We start from the raw sequence: 18,521 nt of genomic DNA, 5'->3' as shown, positions 1-18,521 counted from the left end.
TATTATTATTTTATTATTATATTTACAATTATATTTATAACATGTTCAATTTGTTATACATTTTTCTATTATTCATGTATTATTATTATTTAATAAATATTTTATGTTTAAAATATTATTTATTTATTTATTTTAACTAACCTATAATTTTATTTCTATTGTTATGTTATTGTCAACTTTTTAAGATATGTTAAGACTTTTTATGTCATTGTTGATTATTTAAAATTTGATGTTAAGACTTGTTATATGTATTTAATTTTTTTTATTTAAAAAATCGCAAATCCAAACCGATCCAAACCGCACCGCACATAAATTAAACGTTCGAATCGGATGACTTTTTTTCTTAAAATCGAACCAAACCGCATCGCGAACACCCTAAGTTTGATCGATCCATTCTTGACACTCTTACATAAAATCCTTTTTATATACGAGAATTTGTATTTTAATAACCGTCAAAATAAAAAGTAACAAAAGGAAAAAAAAAATATTTTATACACAATTGGATGTGGCACCTCTTGGAATAAAGCTGGAATGCCATGCCTAACACGAAATGTACCTACATGTGCTTTGGTCTCTTTTTTCTTTTTTGTTGAATTATTATAAAATACTACTAGGTCAATTAATTTTTTTTTTATCAAAGATATGAGATTCGAACCCGCAATCTCTTAATTGAATATAGAGAGATTATGCCATTTGAACTATAATTCATTGGCTACTAGATCAATTAATTGCAAGCAATAAATATTCAGAACGTATTCACAAGAATGTATCTACAAATATGTAGATGCAGGCAATGTTAGGGTGGTGGTTGATTTTTAGTGTATACATAATATTTTTGTCAATTATATATTTAGGTAATAAAACCAATTGATGATTTAGTAAACTCTTCCATTAAGAATTTGACTGATCTAGTTCATCAATTTATGATTTTCAATTAAAGGGAGCATTATTACCTCATTAGCCTCCCAACAAAAAATTTCTCTATTTTTAAGAATCAATTTCAAAATACTTTATTAATGGACTAAATGTGTTACTTTAACTAGTCGTACACACATCACACATGCATTAACTAATTAACGATTATTATAAAGAAATGGTATATCACTAACAAAATATATTATTTTTGACTAATATTTAGTTGATATTCTGAATTTTAAAGTTTATTGCCGTTGAATACCTGCTTGCTTGTAAAATGTTAGAAAATCACCATCGACATATTCTCCTCCATTATCTGTCCTTAAACACTTGATCTTCTTCCCAGATTCAAGTTCTAACTTTGCTTTGAACTCTTTGAACATCACAAACACGTCTGACTTCTTTTTGATCGGGTACACCCATAGCCTCATAGAGTAATCATCAATAAATAATACAAGATATTTTGCTCCTCCTAGGGACATCTCCGGCGATTCCCACACATCAGAATGAATCAACTCCAATATGTGCTTGCTCCGAGCAGTTGATCTACCAAACGTCAATCTATGTTGTTTGCTTGTAACGCAGTGCTTACAAAACGGTAAGTTTACCGATTTGAGCCCGGAAATGAGATTACGATCTACAAGAATCTTCAAGCCTCGTTCTGACATGTGGTCCAGTTTGCAATGCCATATCATCGTCATTTCTTCTTGGCTTGATGAAGCAACTGATGCCTCTGCCTCTTGCAAAGTATCTCCCACAAGCATGTATAGATTTGCTGCAATCTTTTCTGCTTTTATTACCACAAGAGCTCTTTTAACAACTTTCAAGATCCCACCTTCAATATGGGTCTTGCATCCAAGTTCATCCAATTGCCCAATCGACAACAAATTTTTCTTCAAGCCTTTCACGTGTCTTATCCCTTGAAGTGAACGAATAGAACCGTCAAACATTTTTATTTTGACAGTACCCATTCCAACAATTTCTAAGGCATGATCGTTTCCCATAAACACCGATCCTTCCGAGACAAGTTCATATGTACAAAACCAATCACGATGAGGAGTCATGTGCCATGTTGCTCCTGAATCAACAATTCAAACATCAGTGAGCTACTTGCTGCCTTTAGAATCAATTGTTGCTTCGCCATACAGGATTTCTCCATCATTAGAGGTGCTCGCAACACATCCTTGAGAACTTGATCCTTCTGGAACCTTCTCTATAGTCTTCTTATTCCAACAATCTTTCTTGAAGTGCCCTCTCTTACCACAATTGTAGCATTTGACCTGCTTCTTACTTTGTGACTTTGGTCTACTTTGACTCCCACTGGAACCACGCTCCATTGATCTTCCTCTTGTCATCAACAAAGCATCTGCTTGTTTTGAGCTTTCTAATCTATCTTCCTTATTCATAAGCTGATCATATGAATCTGGTAGACTTTGAAGTAAGAGCTCTGCACGTTCATTTTTCGCTATGGTATATTCCAACGATGAGAGTTGAAAAAATAGCGTATTTAGATTGTTGATGTGATCCGTTGCCGATGTGGACTCACTCATTCGAAGAGTATAAAGTCTTCTCTTCAAGAATATCTTGTTGTGTAGTGACTTGACTTCATATAATTTGGTGAGAGCATCCCAAATTTCCTTTGCTGTCTTTTTCTCTGCTACACTTGATAAAACCGAGTCAGCTAGTGCCAATAGTGTAAGTTTGCAACAGCATTGTTATCCATCTCCTTCCATTTTTCATCTGTAATTTCAGTGGGTCTTTCTTCAATTGCTGTCACGCAATTGTCTTTTCTCATAATAGCTTTTATCTTCAATTTCCATATGGAAAAATTACTCCTACTGAATTTTGAAATTTCATACTTTACTGCCATTTTTTTTAGACGGTAACTCGCAGCGGAAAAAAAAATATTAATCAGCAACCTTTGGCTCTGATACCACTGTTAGGTACCAGACAAATGACACAACAAAATATAGAGATGAAAAATTAGAAATTTGTATAAAATATGGAAACAATTGAATAACTTTTTTTGAGAATTACAACTTCTCTCTATCACAAGGAGACTACAAAACACTCTCTCTTGACAAAAGGAAAACACACTTCTCTCTCTATATATAGAAGAAAACTACTCAAAGAAATATTATGTTATTCTCTTTGGATGACTTGATTGAAATGAATTAAAGAAAAGCTCAATTTATAGGTGAGTCTCTTCAATATGAACCATCCGTCAATTAGAGGTATATAATTTTTCTTTTTTTCAACCATTAAAATTCTAAGGTTATAAACTAAGATTGTTTATTACCTCTCATTTTATTTAGTTATTATTTATTTATATATTTTCTAAAATTAGCTTTACTCATTTTACATGAGAGGGTATAAGGGAGGTGGCGGAGGGTGGAGGAAATTAAAGTAGGTCGAAAGAAAGGGAGAAAATGATGAAGAGAGTTGAGAATGAAAGGAGAGGGGAAAGGGATGACAAGAGTGACTGCTGAAAGAGAAAGAGTGCGGTGGAGAGAGAGGCGAAGAAGAAGAGGAGTGGTTGAAAGGTGACAGTGTGACACATGATAACTATATCAGCACTGAAATAACTGAGTCATTACCAAAAATGAGCTTAGAAACCACTTTAGTACCCGGAGCTCAATCTAAAAAACTACTGTATAGTTAAATTAAAATCTCAAAAATTAAATTAGATAATTCCATAAATCCCAGGAGTTATTATAGAAATTTATTCTTTTAAACCAATAAAAATTTAATGTAATAGGTATGCTTATTTTTTAAAAGACCAAATTAATTTTGCACCAAAAAAAAAAAACCGATTATCTTTAAACTTTTTGATAAAAAGATAAATATATCTCTGATTTTTTGTTTTGTGAATATTTAAATTCCTAAAAATTTAAAAATACAATTAAATCTCTAAAAAAAATGGATTTATTGTTATTGTTATATAAAAAATCGGTTTTATTCTAATTTGTTAAGAAATTTAAAATAACCAATCTATTAATACGTCCAATAATAATGCGAAACGTAAGCGTTTTTACAAAAAGACGTTTTAAGCGTCTTTATGGGAACATTCCCCTTAAATGTAATCTTAGACTATTAAAAATGAGGAGTGCTAGGGGCAGCAACTTTTGTGTTTTGTAACCATCAATTGGTCATCAATAGTGTTTTTAATCGTGTAACATTACATCCAATGATAAAAAATCACTCACTTTTTTTTTATGGTTAAGTGCTGGCCATAAAATACAAAAGTTAATAGTCCCACAGAAATGCGGGAGTAAGATACATACTTGACTACTAAAAAAGATTAGGAAGGGAGGAAATGATATAACAAAACTGAAAAGCTTGTTTCAAACGCATGTTAAGAGAAGCTAATTCTGTTGCTTATATCTACTTAGCTCTTCCCAAATTCATTCTTAGATGCTATTTGGTTTTCAATACTTTCTTTCCTAATCATGTTTCTTCTATTTGCATCCACTTACTTCTTCTCCTTCATCACCTTCTCTAAGTATTTTATTTATGCTAAATTTGGACCTAGAGTTTTAGATGTTCAAACATAAATGATTGTGTGTGTGTTTCACTCAATTAATTTTCCTAAAATCACTTATTCGGGTAAACAACTCAATTACAATACAACATATCTTCATATGATTTATTGATTTTCACTCAACAATAATATAATAATATACTAAAAAGCAGAAAACATTACAATGATAATACATATTTCTATTATGTATTATAATTTTATGATAAAAAAGAATAACTGAAAATACATTCCATCCTTTAGATAAACATGGGTTCTCATGATTATATATTTTAACATATAGCTAAGAGATTAACATTGAAAAAAAAAGAAGATGAAATAAAAGTAAAACTTGCTTATAATTATACCACTTTTAAGTATGTCTTCACCATCAATTTTAAGTATAGATAAACAATTCTTAATCAGTCAACTTTAAATAACTGTAATTATTAGCAAGCGGTTGACGTTTGCTTGGCTTGATATAAGGGTGCAAATGATATCTCAGAGGTTCGTTCTTTTACACTGAAATTTCCACATCGCCAATGGTGCTTTGTATGATGTTTCTCTGCCATAAGTAGTTTGGCATTTCTTTTATAACTTATCAAAAATTATGTTGATTACTTGACATAATGATGTTAAATCCAGTTTTTCTCATTATATTTTCTATTTTTTTTTTTGTTTTTCTGCAGATAAGCCAATGGATTTCAAGTATAATAAAAGATGGTGACACGAGAATTACCATTCTTTGTAAGTCTTTTTTAGGTTTTAACTTACAAGTTTTGCTTGTTAGCACTATATAACATAGGGACATAACTTGGGATGTTTCCTCTGCCTCCTTAAATCAATTATTTGTTTTTGAATTATGATTAATTGCTGTATTCAAAAACTTCATCTGCTTATGTGATCATAGTTTCATGAATGCCATTCATTTTGATGCATTCAAATGAGAGATAGGTATTGATGGGTTCAAATTCTTTATAGTTTTCTTATTTTATTTCTGTGGCATCTTCACAGACACTACGAACTCCAGCTCTTGTTCCAGATGACAAAGATCCTGGTTGGTCTAGAACTGCGCAAAAGGTTCCTTTGGAAAATCTCAAGCAAAGGATTCAGGGTGTTGTTAGAGGACTCTTGGTTTACCAAGAGGATCCAAGAATTGGTCCTTTCTTGCTTCTGGGAGCATTAATTTCTATGGGTACCATTTGGTTCCGAAGGAACCAACAAGCTCAGACATCTGAATCAAATCCACAAAGTCAACCAAGTTCTGAGGTAATTTTTGGCTAAATCTTGCATAGCAGAACATGTATCACATTCTGGTATTTTTTCACATCTTTGGTTTTGGAAAATAATTCAACATTTTATAAGGAGAAAAAGTAATATAAGGAATGTACTATCTCTGCCTTTCATTATGACAGGAACCTTCCCAGGATGAAAGAAATCGGAGACCAAGAGATGGTCTCCGAAGGCGGCAAACTAAAGATTCGACTAAAAATCAGCATCCTTCTATGACGGATTCGGAACCAAAGGGTGCTTATCAAATGCCACTTTCAGATTCTGAATCTGAGTAGTTTCAACATGGTTTCTCCTTGAAGGAAAGTAGCTTTTCAAGACACAGTGCTATATGGTCTGAACACTAATTAGGCTCCTAGTTGAAGCCTTTAGAACATGATACTAGGCTGTCAGCATGTCAACTCGAGATTAGGGCGTATACTACTGATGTCACGCTGATTAGAAGCTAACTTGATTTTCTTTGTATATAGATGTTATTAAACTTTCCTGCTCCGATCATAGAAATTTATTTGAATTTGGTGTTTCGATTAAAACATTTACTCTCAAATGGTTTCATTCTTTAAGCTTGGTGCCTACAAAATTGAGAGCTCTATGGAGTGAGCGTATATTACGTGTGCAAAAGGCTTTAATAGTTGATTCATATATGATTTTGCAAAGGAGATAAGGTCCCACCAGCAGAGTTTGCAAAGGTAATTTTCTTTGAGTTTAATTGCATTTGGTAGGGTTCTTAAGTTAGTGGGTGGTCTGTTCAAACATCATTGCTAATGTAGCAATATATGATTCATATATCTCCATCATTTGTTCATATTTCTTTTTAAGTTGTTATTGAGTTTTCAATTCATTGTGGGACTAAGAATCTTATTTTTGGTTGAGTATCATAAGCATGATTGGTGCAGAATTCTTGGAAAGAAGAAACAGGAATCTATTCATTTAGAATAAACTACCCCATTGCTGACCATGAAAGATTTAAATTCCGACAATTCTAACCATGAAATATGTAAGCTATTTTCGGGATTCCTTCCTTCTATACAACTAACTCATTCTTGCTATATATTTTCCAACAATTTTAATTCGATTAAATAAATAAAATTACTACTAGCACTATGTTAATATGTTCTCCTGGAAAGAAGGGGAAAAAAGAAAGAGAGGATCAAAGAAGCTTAATGTATTTTATTTTTACCTTATTTAAAAACTCAAAAGCTACTATTGTGTCATTAATCATGGAGGTTAATTTTGACGTATTATTAGTTTATACTGCCATAACCATACCTATCAATTTTGATAAACTAAGCTGGCAGAAAATTCACCTCGAGCCTTTGACAAAGAGCTTTTTACCTTAATTGAAAGGTGTCATTTGATGATAAATATTATCATTTTTCTTTTCATGGTTACAAAGTTTGTTTACAACTTAACAGCTTTGCTGAATTTGCTTCTATATCTAAACGACCCTTTCATAGGTATTCTGATTAGCAAGGTATATCTTTCCCTCTTCTAAGGATTATTGACAATTACAAATTCACCAACTCCACTTGTCACCTCAATGGAACTGCAACCAGGAGCTCTTGATTGTTTGATCTGATTCCTAGCAATCATCTTGTTATTCCACATCCTTTTATCTGCATAAATATTGGACAAAGCAACACTATCACCCACATAGTTAGGGTCCAACTTGAGCAGTTTCTCCCGAGCTTCTGCAGCTAGCTCCAGTTCACCATGGAGGCTGCAAGCCCCCAGCAAGGTTCGCCAAATGACTGCATTAGACTGCACCGGCATCTCCATAATAAAGTAATATGCGTCTTTTAGACAACCACCTCTACATAAAAGATCCACCATGCAGCCAAAGTGAGCCTCTCTAGGCCGAATGCCGTAATCCTCGGTCATACTTCTGAAATGTTGCTTCCCTTCCTCAACCAATCCTGCATGGCTGCAAGCCATTAAAACTCCTATGAAGGTTACATCGTTTGGGACTACGTTGAAGCCCGTGTTCATTTCTGAGAAAAGCTCAAGAGCTTCATATGCTTGACCATGCAGCGCATGCCCCACAATCATGGACGTCCAAGTTGTGACATCTTTGATCTTTGTGCTGTCAAACAATCTCCTTGCTGTAGTGATATCCCCACATTTAGCATACATGTTAATGAGAGCATTATTCAAGCACAAATCTATTTTCAGCCCTCCTTTGCGCCGGATGAAATTATGAATCGAATTACCCAGTTCCAGTGCCCCAGTATCAGCACATGCGGAGAGAGCAACTGTTACTGTGACTTGATCAGGTTCGACATTGTCCATCTGCATCATTCTGAACGTCTCTAAGGCTTTGTTGGGTTTATGATTGTCAACATATGCAGAAATCAAAGAGGTCCAACATACAATGTTCTTAGTGGGCATTTCATCAAATACTTGGTGGGCACTGCACAGGTTTCCCCCTTCAGCATACACTTTCAGAAGTGATGTCTGGAGTTGGACTATGTCTTTGTATCCAAATTTTGTGATGAGACCATGCAATTGTTTTCCATGGATTGAGGAATGTCTCTTGTTGCAGGCTTTGAGGGCAAACAGGAAAGTGAAGCTGTCTATTGAGTTGAAAGTGGTTCTTTCTCTCATCAAATATCTGAAGTGTAGCAGCACTTTGGTGGGGTTGTTACCATCAAGGTACTTCTTAAGGGTCTGGTTTGGCTTTGGTGGCTTGAGGATATTGTGGAACTGGGCTTTGCGATTCGACGTAGACATGGGTACATAAACCAACTTGTTCACACTCCTTTGAACCAAAGGGGTGAACCATTTCAAGGGTGTCATGAATGAACCGTGTAAGTGACTCACAAATACGAAACAACAATGCTATGTGGTTAGCAGAAATCTGATATCATGCATTGATGAATATACTTTCGTTGACACTTTTGGCCAGTATTCATAGCAGAAATGTTCTATTTTTTCATTTTTATTTTTATTTTTATTGTTTGTCGAAACCACATATATCCTCCTATTGGGCAATCATTCTAGAGCAATACAACTCTTTGGGTAGCAAAACTTTTCCTTTTGAGTTTTGATACATCTGCATACAGGGGCTTGAATTATGAAATCTCTGATTCAACTAGCACTACCTCCTAATTCAGCTGTGCTTATTGGTCTAATCTATTTAGAGCTGTCGAAATTTTTTTTTCTTTTTTTCTTGAAAAACAAAAAAGGAGCTGATTAAGAATGCTGCATACCATCTTCTTCCATTAAATACTCAGAACACAAATGAGCTGATCTCAGATATCCATTCTCTTGATAGCCCCTAGACAATACACGATGTACCGAAGCGTTTTGCACAACCCCCGTCTTCACCATGTCTGCATGCAGCATCATTACATCAAGCATGTGCTTGTATCGGAAATGTGCTTGCAACATTATAACATAAACTAGCATGTCTGGTTGGAAACCATTATGTCTCATATCCGCAAAAACTTAGTTGCCTTAAAAATTTGTCCATCTTTGCACAAACCTTGAACTAAAATCACATACGTCACATTGTTTGGAGAATACAGGCTGCTATGCATTTTAACTCCAGCGAAACCAGCTCGGGTTTTCTCCAAGAACAGTTTGATTGCATCAGATGTTCTTCCGTCTTTCAGAAGGCCATCAATTAAACAACTAAATGTAAACGCATTTGGTGTTAATCCTGCATCAAGCATCTCCTTGAGCAGCCTGAAAGCCTCTTTCATGTTCCCGTGCTTGCAATGCCCGTCAATCAGAGCTGTGTAAGTCACCACATCCGGCACAAGACCTTTGATTACCATTTCTGTGTACATGCCCATTGCAGCATTTACACTCCTGTTCTTGCAAAACCCATCAATCAACGTAGAATACGTTATGACATTGGGTTCAATTTTCCTTTCAACCATTTCAGAGCACACCTCAATGGCCTTCTCCATATTGCCTTTCTTGCAGTACCCATCAATCATCACATTATATGTCACAGAATTCGCAAGAACTCCTGCAGCCTCCATCTTCTGCATCAAACCCTCAGCTTCTTCCAATCTCCCCAAGTCGCACAGACCCTTAATGAGGATATTGTAAGTGAAAACATCCGGAGAGATTTTAGACCTTTCCATTTCTAGCTTCCAACGCATTGCTTCTGACAAGTTCCCAGCCTTACAGCATCCGTCAATCAAAGAATTATAAGCATACGCGTTAGGGACAACCCCGAATTTTGCCATATACACAAAGCAATTCCTTGCCGTTTTCAGATCCCCCACCACCTTGCACAGAATATCTATCATAGTAGTAAATGTGACAACATTAGGGTGCAATCCATGCCAGAGCATTTCAGCATACAACTCGAAAACCCGGATCACATTAGCTACCTTGCCATAACCATCCATGAGAGTCTTATAAGTGTACAAATTAGGCGCCACTCCGGATTCCCTCATCAAACGGAAGACGCCCTCGGCATCTCCCATTCGACCCTCATTGCAAAGAACACTGATCATAATAGTGTAAACCACAACGGTTGGTTCAATTTTGCGGTGGAGCATTTCATCAAATAGCTTGCGTGCACCAACAGAATCAGCTTGGCTGCAGCAGCCCTGCATCAAAATGCCGTAGCTCACAACGGTAGGGGAGAATCCACGCGACACCATGTCCCCATAGACCTCCCACAGTGAATCAAATCTGTGGGTGTTGACGAGGGCGTGAAGAAGCGCGTTGCAAGCCTTCAAGAGAGGCAAAGAAGAGACGTTTCTATACACCGAAAGAGCTTCTTGGACATGACCCAATTCGCAGAAGGCGACTATGAGGACGGAAGCCAAGTTGGGTGCTTGGGAGTGGGTGAGCGCGTGGAAGAGGGAGGAGCAGGCGGTGTGGGAATTGGAGAGGACGAGTTGTTTGGTGAGTGAGATGGCTCTGGAGAAGTTGGTTTGAGAGATGACGGTTGAGGAAGGTTGAGGAGGGTGGCGTTGGGTGGAAGCGTGGTTGAAGAGGCGTAGGGCAGTCGGGAATGTGCGATTGGGACTGAGACGACCGGCGACGTACTTCAACTTCCACATTGGATGGATTCATGAATCATGAATTCATGATTCCACCTCCTTAGCTTTTTAGTTTTTTTTTTTGGTTTTCCATGGTATCCCCCATCCCGACAGGCCAAGAACTAATCCGTCGCGGTACTGAGCTCCATTTAAGGGTTTGTTGCTGACCAATGAGTTGCTGCATGCACAAGGCGGGATTCGAACCCCGACATTTGCTTAAGCGGACTAATGAGCTAACCACTAGACCAACCCAACTTGGTTCCTTAGCTTTTTAGTTACTCTATGAAGCTGCCGCTAATTTCTTTTATTTTTATTTTAAATATAAAAATAAGTATTGTTACATGAAAGGGGGCTAACGAGAGAGTTTAATGGTTAAGATAACTATAATTGCAAGGACTATGGCTGCCATGAAGGAGCCAAGAATCCACTTATTCCTACTCATCCTTCTTGAGATGGCTGTCAAAATCTTCTTGCTTTTGTCGATGTTATCATCCACTCCATGAAGCTGCATTGCATTGCGTATATGGTTAGTTAGTTAGTTAGTTAGTAAGGTGAGTGGTACTAAATCTTGAAGTTACCGTGTTGTGGGCATGAAGTAGTGACTGGCGTTGTTGATGCAAATCTTGGAGGATGGCGGCGCCAAGCTCCTCTGTTTCCAGCATGCTTCTCCTGCTCTCCTTTATTCTTTCAGACGACTGATTCAATCTCTCTGTAGACATTACCAGTCTTTCTCTGTGATCGTTTGATGACACCTGCATGCTATCATCATTACATCAACTAATTAACTACCAAAACAGAGCAAGAAGAATGATACCAACCGCCAATGTATCAGCCTGTCCCAATTCCAACAACTCATCATTATTAGTAGCCGATGTGATTCTTTTAAGCTCACTTTTCAAGTTGTTCAAATCCGTTTTGTATTCCCTTAACTTGACAAGAAGAGATGCCTTCATGCTTGCGCTCCTTGCTTCAAGCTCCATTTTTCGAATCTAGATATATATATAACAAGGTGAAAACTAAGGTGAAGTCTACTTCACGTGAAGTCGACTGCACCTGAGTTTCCACCGTATAACAAATATCAATCACCAGACATTTCAAAATATTAACTAAAAATGACGACGTGCACAAGTCTTGTTGTTGTACCAATGTATCACCATCATCGATTCCAGCTTTTATTTCAGAAATTTTCAGCTTCTTCTGCTCTGCACCACAGAACTAATTAATTATTTTCTAAAAAGCAAATCAAAGAAAGAACTATTACTACCTCCATCAAGAGAAGAGGCTGCACTGCATTGTCTTGACAGATTTGAAGACAGCTCACAGTATTGACGCTCGTAACCTTCAAACACCGCACTCATTTTTCCTAATTTCCACCACCAAATGTACTTCACATTTCAATTCTATTCAAATAAACTTGATCTAAAATGAAATCTTGAAATAGTGTTTAAAAAATTGATCTGAAATTAAATGATTTCCATCTGTGATCGTCATTATTTTCTAATTTTTCATGTTAATTTTGTTTTCTCAAAGAAATTGAATCTCGAAAAGTTGTGGCTTTTATAATACCGTAGCTGAGATTGGCGGGAGCGTTGGCCTTAGATTGATCGGAGGAGAGGCTACGTTGCTTGTGAAATCGAAGAATCGAAGAAGAATAACAACGAAACTTGCTTAATTGCTTAAGCTTAATACGCTTGAATTTTAATTATATTAACCTCTCTTTATTATATTACTTTGTTATTCCCTTGATTATTTATTTCTTTATCTAGATTAATGTAATGTGAGATCATTAAGTCTATAACTTCCTCTAAAGATAGATACTGATTTGATATTATAAAGGAGCAGCAAAATATACAATAATCACTTTTTAGCTTTTATATAAGCCCAATATAATATTATTCCAAGAAATTTGGAAACTAAAGTAGTGTCTAACACGCTAATGAGTAATAGCTCAAATGGCATAGTCTCCTCATACTCAATTAAGAGGTTACGAATTCGAGTCTCTTATCTTTGGTAAAAAAAAAAAAAAAAAAAAGAAGTAGTGTCTAACACTATTCTTAATAATGTTTGCTATATACTCAAATTGAAAGGGTGTTCATCATGTAATAGTGCACATTCTATGATGCTGTAAGGGAAAGAATAAGAGTGAACTAAAAAATAATTAAATCAAATTCGAAAAAGAGATAGTAAATCAGAAAAGAATTAAATTAAATCAAAAAGAGATGAAAAAGATAATTTTATATTGAAAAAAATTAAAAAAAAAAAGTATTAATCACTAAATTCATGCATAATTGATTACTTTTTATTTTTATAAAATTCTACTCATTAATAAAAATTATTTAATTGAATTATTAACCTATTCTAACTCATTACGGATATAAACAAATCAAGTAAGCTAAGTAGGATATCATCATTTTCACTTCACAATTTTATTTTTATTAGTATTTGGTTAATTCAAATTTCATCTTATTATTCTATCTACAAACTGATGAATTGTATCACATATATCAAACATTTTTTTTATGAACATACATACATACATATGCATATATAGAGCGAAAAAATTTGGAAAGCTACCTAAGGCTATACAGAGAACGTGCTCACGTTATGCAGAGGGACAGGTTAGAGACAAAAACATGATGTGAAGATGGACATGTTGTAGAGGGATCCGATCTCATATTCTATTAGATTATATTATTATATAAACAAAAGCATAAATTAAAATGAAAAACGATGAACAATTAGTAGTAAACATGTATGTGTGCGTATTTTCAAGAAAAATAGAATATAAGCATAACCAAGTTGACAGGGGTGTACATGGACCCGGGCCACATTAGGTTTGGCTTAATTCAGACTCGACCCAAAATATAGATCGGACGTAATTTTTAGATCCTAACCCAATCTTAGATTCGATGAAACCTACGCACCTTCGGATCGGGTAAAAATCGAATAAAAACCGGATGAAAACCAGGTCTTTAGCATGTAAAAATCACATAATCTCCAACTATTATTTCACAATTCACATAGTAAAATTTATTTAAAAAAATATAACAAGAACCAACACTTCTCTAAAATTAAAGCATAACCATAACCAATATTAATATTGTCTAATAACACCAAATATTTAAATCAATACAAATAACACAATATTATGCATTAGTCTAAAGTCTTATGCATTTTAAACATAAAACATTAACTTATAATCTTATAATGACTAATAGCACAAAATATTAAGGTTTACAATATTTAAATTTCACATAAGAATAGCTATCATTCACCACTAATAACACAAAATATTAATTGTGTATGATGACCGGACCATCGAGTCGAGTTCGGGTGACCCGTGCAATGGTTCGAATCCGACCCGAAATAATGACCGGATCTATTTTTGAGACCCTTACCCGACCCTAGACCCGATAAAATCACACTAAATTAGCCCCTAAAATATTCGAGACCAGGCCAAGTCTTCGGGTCGGACCGAACCATGTACACCTCTTCAAGTTGCGATGCTTTTTCTCTCTGTCGTTGGGCATTTGTCATTTGCCATGTATTGTGGTCTACGTGCTTTATGTTGAATATACAAAAATTCTCACATTCTCAATCTCTACTCATAAATCAAAGGGTAAATCACACAAACAGGTATGAGTCTTTGATTCACGATTAGAGTGCATACATATATGCTTAACCTGATTGATTTAATGGCAATAATTGCATTCATATGTGATATTTTTGGTGACTGAAATAAATTAAACAAAGAAAAACAAAATAAACAAAATAAGGAACTGCCTAAATAGAGGGACAGTCCCGTTTAAGACTACTCTTAAACTCCTCCCAAGGTGAAAGAAGCTCCACATGCGAAAGTTGTACCTTCATCGCCATCTTTGCCATAGTATCTGCCACCGTGTTTGCATCTCTCATAATCAAACGAAAGTCAACCCGCCAATTCCAATGCATGATATCTCTTATTTTGAGCACCAGTGGATCAATAAACCCAAAACCATCTTGAGTAACAAGATTAAATGCTTCCACACAATCCGTCTCACAAATAACATCTTGTTGACCCACATCCCAAACTAAGAGATATCCTCTCCAAATAGCAAACAATTCTCCTTGAAGAATACTATTACTCTCAATCATTCCCAAACACCCCCTTTGCCAGCTCCCATTACAATCTCTAATAACACAAACAAAACTAACACTATCACCCGAACCAAAATAACTAGCATCACAATTAATCTTAAAAGTACCAATGGATGGGGGATTCCACTCATCTATGCTTTCATTGCATATAAACTGTAAGTTATATCTAATGTCATTGTGAGTAGGGCTGGAAGTGAGTCAAGCCAGCTCATGAGCCAGCTCGAACTCGACTCGTTAACAGTTCGATAAGCTAAGCTCATGAGCTAGTGAGCCAAGCTTGAGCCTGAAATTGAGCTCATAAATTAAATGAGTCGAGCTTGAGCTTGGATAAGCTCAGCTCATTAGCTCGTGAGCTGGCTCGATATATATATATATATATATATATATATATATACTTAATTATTTAATATTTATATTTATTTTTTACATATAATTTTAATATAGGACATAAATAAAAAATTTATAATTTATTGATAGATAAACAATATATAAAATTGATCTTTTCAAATATTTTTAAAAATATATAAGTTATAATTTATTGATATAAAATTATAGATTATGTATCTATGTTTCTCTTATTTGAGCCAGCTCGTGAGCTCGAGCCAGCTCGTGAACTTTTGGTGAGCCGAGTTTGAGTTTAAGAAATAAGCTCGATTGTAAATGAGTCGAGCCGTGAACCAAGCTCAATTTTCGTGAGCCGAGCTTGAGTTTGGTCTAGCTCGGCTCAGCTTGGCTCACTTCCAGCCCTAATTGTGAGACAGCAAACAGGTATGCTAACTAAGACAACGCGCTAACAATATCTAACAAATTAAACATGGTTGTCATTATTTGAAATCAAAGCACATCTATTACCCAACAACCATTAATAATTCAGATTTTTCTAACAAGAATCTCTTGCAAATACCCTAATCACTTAATACTCTCTACTCTCTCTCTCCCTCCGTTAATATACTGGAAAGAGCAGAAATGTTTGGTAGCCAAAGAAAATTAGCCAAAAATAACCATAACTTATTTTATTTAGTATTCATTAATTATTGTGATAATTAATAAATATTAAATAAGACAAGTTTTGGCTGTTTAGCATTACTTAAAAAGTGAAGGTGAGTATATTATTTTTGTACAAAGATTTCTACTCATCAGTGATACTTCAAAGTTTTATTCTTCAAATCTCAGCTGGCAAATTGTATATATAAGCAATGAAATAACTACATCATTAATATTTTAAGGGATATTTATTATTGTCGTCATCAAATAATTTGGTTACCTTTTTTTTTTCTTTGATAAGTTTTCACCCTCTCGGAAATCTCGAACATGGAAAAAGAGTTACAGAGACTCAAAAACAACAAAACAAGCACACTAAGAAATAAAACAATAATAACAACCAACAAACAACAAGCAACAGACAACAAAGAATAGAAAAAAGTTGCACCTAATTTTTCTAAAATAAAAAAATTAATAAAATACTAAAGTAAAAAATTAATTATTCTTAAATTAATTATAAAATTAATGGTGAATAATTTTATACTTTAAAAAATCTAAATTCTAAAAAAAATGAATAGTGAATATTGAATTTAGATGTTCTAAAATACAAAGGATTACAAAAAAAAAAAAAAACTTAGCAATAATAATAATTATTTTGAGTATCTAGGTGTTGTAAGGAATATAGTATAAGAGAGTGCAGAGAGATCTAGTGATCTAGCATTGATTATTTATACATGATGAATGGCGCAACATAAGCGAGTGAAATAAAATAAGAATCGTTGAAGAAATGGGTGTTGGACACATGTCGGAAAGCATTGGAACCCAATAACATGGATCGTAGATGCTGAGCGAGCGAGCTAGCAGGCTCCCATTATTTTCAATTTTTCATTTAATCATTGCAACTCCTGTCACGTACCAATAATGGGCCAAGACACCCTCTCCGCTCAGAAGAGGGCCACCGCCACCGCCCTCCCCACCACCACCGCACTTGCCGCCTCCAATGCAAGACGCAACCCACCGCGCTCCCGCCAGATCTCCAAAACCTTCAACAACATCAAGATCACCATCCTCTGCGGCTTCGTCACCATCCTCGTTCTCCGCGGCACCATCGGCGTCAATCTCGGCTCCTCCGACGCCGACGCCGTCAACCAGAACCTCATCGAGGAGACCAACCGTATCCTCGCCGAGATCCGATCCGACTCCGACCCTAACGAACCCGACGAGCCCGACATCGCCCTCAACGCCAGCTCCTCCTTCTCCCTCGGCCCTAAGATCCGCAATTGGGACCGCGAACGCCAGCACTGGCTCCAAAACAATCCCGAATACCCTAACCTCGTTCGCGGCAAGGCACGGATCTTGCTCCTCACCGGATCCCCGCCCAAACCCTGCGATAACCCCATCGGCGACCACTACCTTCTCAAATCCATCAAGAACAAGATCGATTACTGCAGAATTCACGGCATCGAGATCGTTTACAACATCGCTCATTTGGACAAGGAGCTCGCCGGTTATTGGGCCAAATTGCCGATGATTAGACGGTTGATGCTCTCGCACCCTGAGGTCGAGTGGATTTGGTGGATGGATAGTGACGCCTTCTTCACCGACATGGTTTTCGAGCTTCCCTTCTCCAAGTATGAGAATTACAATTTAGTCCTCCACGGTTACCCTGATCTCTTGTTCGAGCAGAAGTCTTGGATTGCCGTCAATACTGGCAGCTTCCTCTTTAGGAATTGCCAGTGGTCCTTGGATTTGCTTGATGAGTGGGCCCCCATGGGCCCAAAAGGACCCATCAGGGAGGAAGCCGGCAGGATCCTCACTGCCAATCTCAAAGGCCGCCCAGCATTTGAGGCCGACGATCAGTCTGCACTCATATATCTCTTGCTGTCCAAGGAAGTGTGGATGGAGAAGGTTTTCCTTGAGAATTCTTACTATCTGCACGGCTACTGGGCCGGGCTTGTCGACCGCTATGAGGAGATGGCGGAGAAGTATCATCCTGGGCTTGGCGACGAGAGGTGGCCGTTTGTGACGCATTTCGTGGGCTGCAAGCCTTGTGGGAGCTATGGGGATTACCCTGTGGAGAGGTGCCTCAGCAGCATGGAGAGGGCCTTCAATTTCGCGGATAATCAGGTGCTCAAGCTCTACGGGTTCAGTCATCGCGGGCTTTTGAGCCCCAAGATCAAGAGGATCAGGAATGAGACTGTTACTCCTTTGGAATTCGTAGACAAGTTCGATATAAGGAGACATCATCCGAGCACCACTGAATCAAAGAGCTAGTGACTGGTGAGAAACATGTTTTGGTGATGATTGATGATGTTACAGGGCAATAATTAGAATTGGAATTTGATTATTTCTTGTTGTTGACTTGTTGTCTCGGGTTGCCCCTTTTGAGAACTGTTATAGGATGAAATTCTTTCATAAGTTATATATCTCCCTGTTACCATGTTTTTGAGTAATCAGTAAGCAAAAGCAAATTTTATTTACGGAGATGAATGATTAATATGCTTGTATACTGAGCACCCACATTGTATTCTCTCTTCTTCTTGGCCATGAATTCATGCCCCTAATTTATTCTTCCATGTTTGGAAGTGAATCCTTTTGATATATTGCTATGAATGACATGCAAATTCTGTTATTCGACTCATTCACATTTACTCTGTCAATTGTTGTCTTATTGT

General features: G+C 36.3%; 5 protein-coding genes across 10 annotated transcripts; 2 read left to right on the top strand and 3 right to left on the bottom strand.

Annotated features, from left to right (window-relative positions):
• The first annotated feature begins 4,897 nt into the window (after positions 1-4,897).
• Positions 4,898-6,269, top strand: LOC148561244 (uncharacterized). 3 transcript variants are annotated; one of them, XM_088489377.1, is made up of 4 exons: positions 4,898-4,939; positions 5,122-5,179; positions 5,447-5,701; positions 5,848-6,269. In XM_088489377.1, the coding sequence occupies exons 2-4, from the start codon at positions 5,153-5,155 to the stop codon at positions 5,998-6,000; spliced, it is 435 nt and encodes a 144-aa protein (XP_088345503.1). In that variant the 5' UTR covers positions 4,898-4,939; positions 5,122-5,152; the 3' UTR covers positions 6,001-6,269. The 3 variants fall into 3 exon arrangements, with proteins under 3 accessions (XP_088345503.1, XP_088345501.1, XP_088345502.1); XM_088489375.1 differs by lacking the exon at positions 4,898-4,939 and adding an exon at positions 4,940-4,984; XM_088489376.1 differs by lacking the exon at positions 4,898-4,939 and adding an exon at positions 4,981-5,006.
• An 827-nt stretch (positions 6,270-7,096) lies between these two features.
• Positions 7,097-8,542, bottom strand: LOC148561243 (putative pentatricopeptide repeat-containing protein At1g74400). Its single transcript, XM_088489374.1, has one exon. The coding sequence runs from the start codon at positions 8,516-8,518 to the stop codon at positions 7,214-7,216; it is 1,305 nt and encodes a 434-aa protein (XP_088345500.1). The 5' UTR covers positions 8,519-8,542; the 3' UTR covers positions 7,097-7,213.
• Positions 8,543-8,627: 85 nt separating this feature from the next.
• Positions 8,628-10,857, bottom strand: LOC107623733 (uncharacterized). The gene is given in 2 exon segments (XM_016326092.3): positions 8,628-9,168; positions 9,171-10,857. Coding segments are annotated over 2 exon segments (1,833 nt in total). The 5' UTR covers positions 10,750-10,857; the 3' UTR covers positions 8,628-8,914.
• Positions 10,858-11,080: 223 nt separating this feature from the next.
• LOC107622456 (vesicle transport v-SNARE 11-like) lies at positions 11,081-12,086 on the bottom strand. Of its 4 annotated transcripts, none has more exons than XM_088490017.1 (5): positions 11,990-12,086; positions 11,872-11,930; positions 11,547-11,717; positions 11,307-11,480; positions 11,081-11,233 (listed from the first exon to the last, which is right to left on the bottom strand). In XM_088490017.1, exons 1-5 carry the CDS (start codon positions 12,084-12,086, stop codon positions 11,081-11,083), a joined length of 654 nt encoding a protein of 217 aa, XP_088346143.1. The 4 variants fall into 4 exon arrangements, with proteins under 4 accessions (XP_088346143.1, XP_088346145.1, XP_088346144.1 ...); XM_088490019.1 differs by having other exon boundaries at positions 11,550-11,717; XM_088490018.1 differs by having other exon boundaries at positions 11,993-12,086.
• A 4,349-nt stretch (positions 12,087-16,435) lies between these two features.
• LOC148561242 (putative xyloglucan 6-xylosyltransferase 3) lies at positions 16,436-18,487 on the top strand. Its single transcript, XM_088490016.1, has one exon. The coding sequence runs from the start codon at positions 16,768-16,770 to the stop codon at positions 18,118-18,120; it is 1,353 nt and encodes a 450-aa protein (XP_088346142.1). The 5' UTR covers positions 16,436-16,767; the 3' UTR covers positions 18,121-18,487.
• The last annotated feature ends 34 nt before the right edge of the window (positions 18,488-18,521 follow it).

Source organism: Arachis ipaensis, chromosome B6 (genome assembly GCF_059453495.1).
Source record: "Arachis ipaensis isolate K30076 ecotype BB chromosome B6, ASM5945349v1, whole genome shotgun sequence".
Lineage (NCBI taxonomy): Eukaryota > Viridiplantae > Streptophyta > Magnoliopsida > Fabales > Fabaceae > Arachis > Arachis ipaensis.
The sequence above is the reverse complement of the archived record's forward strand: the minus strand, read 5'-3'. Positions and strand labels throughout refer to the sequence as shown.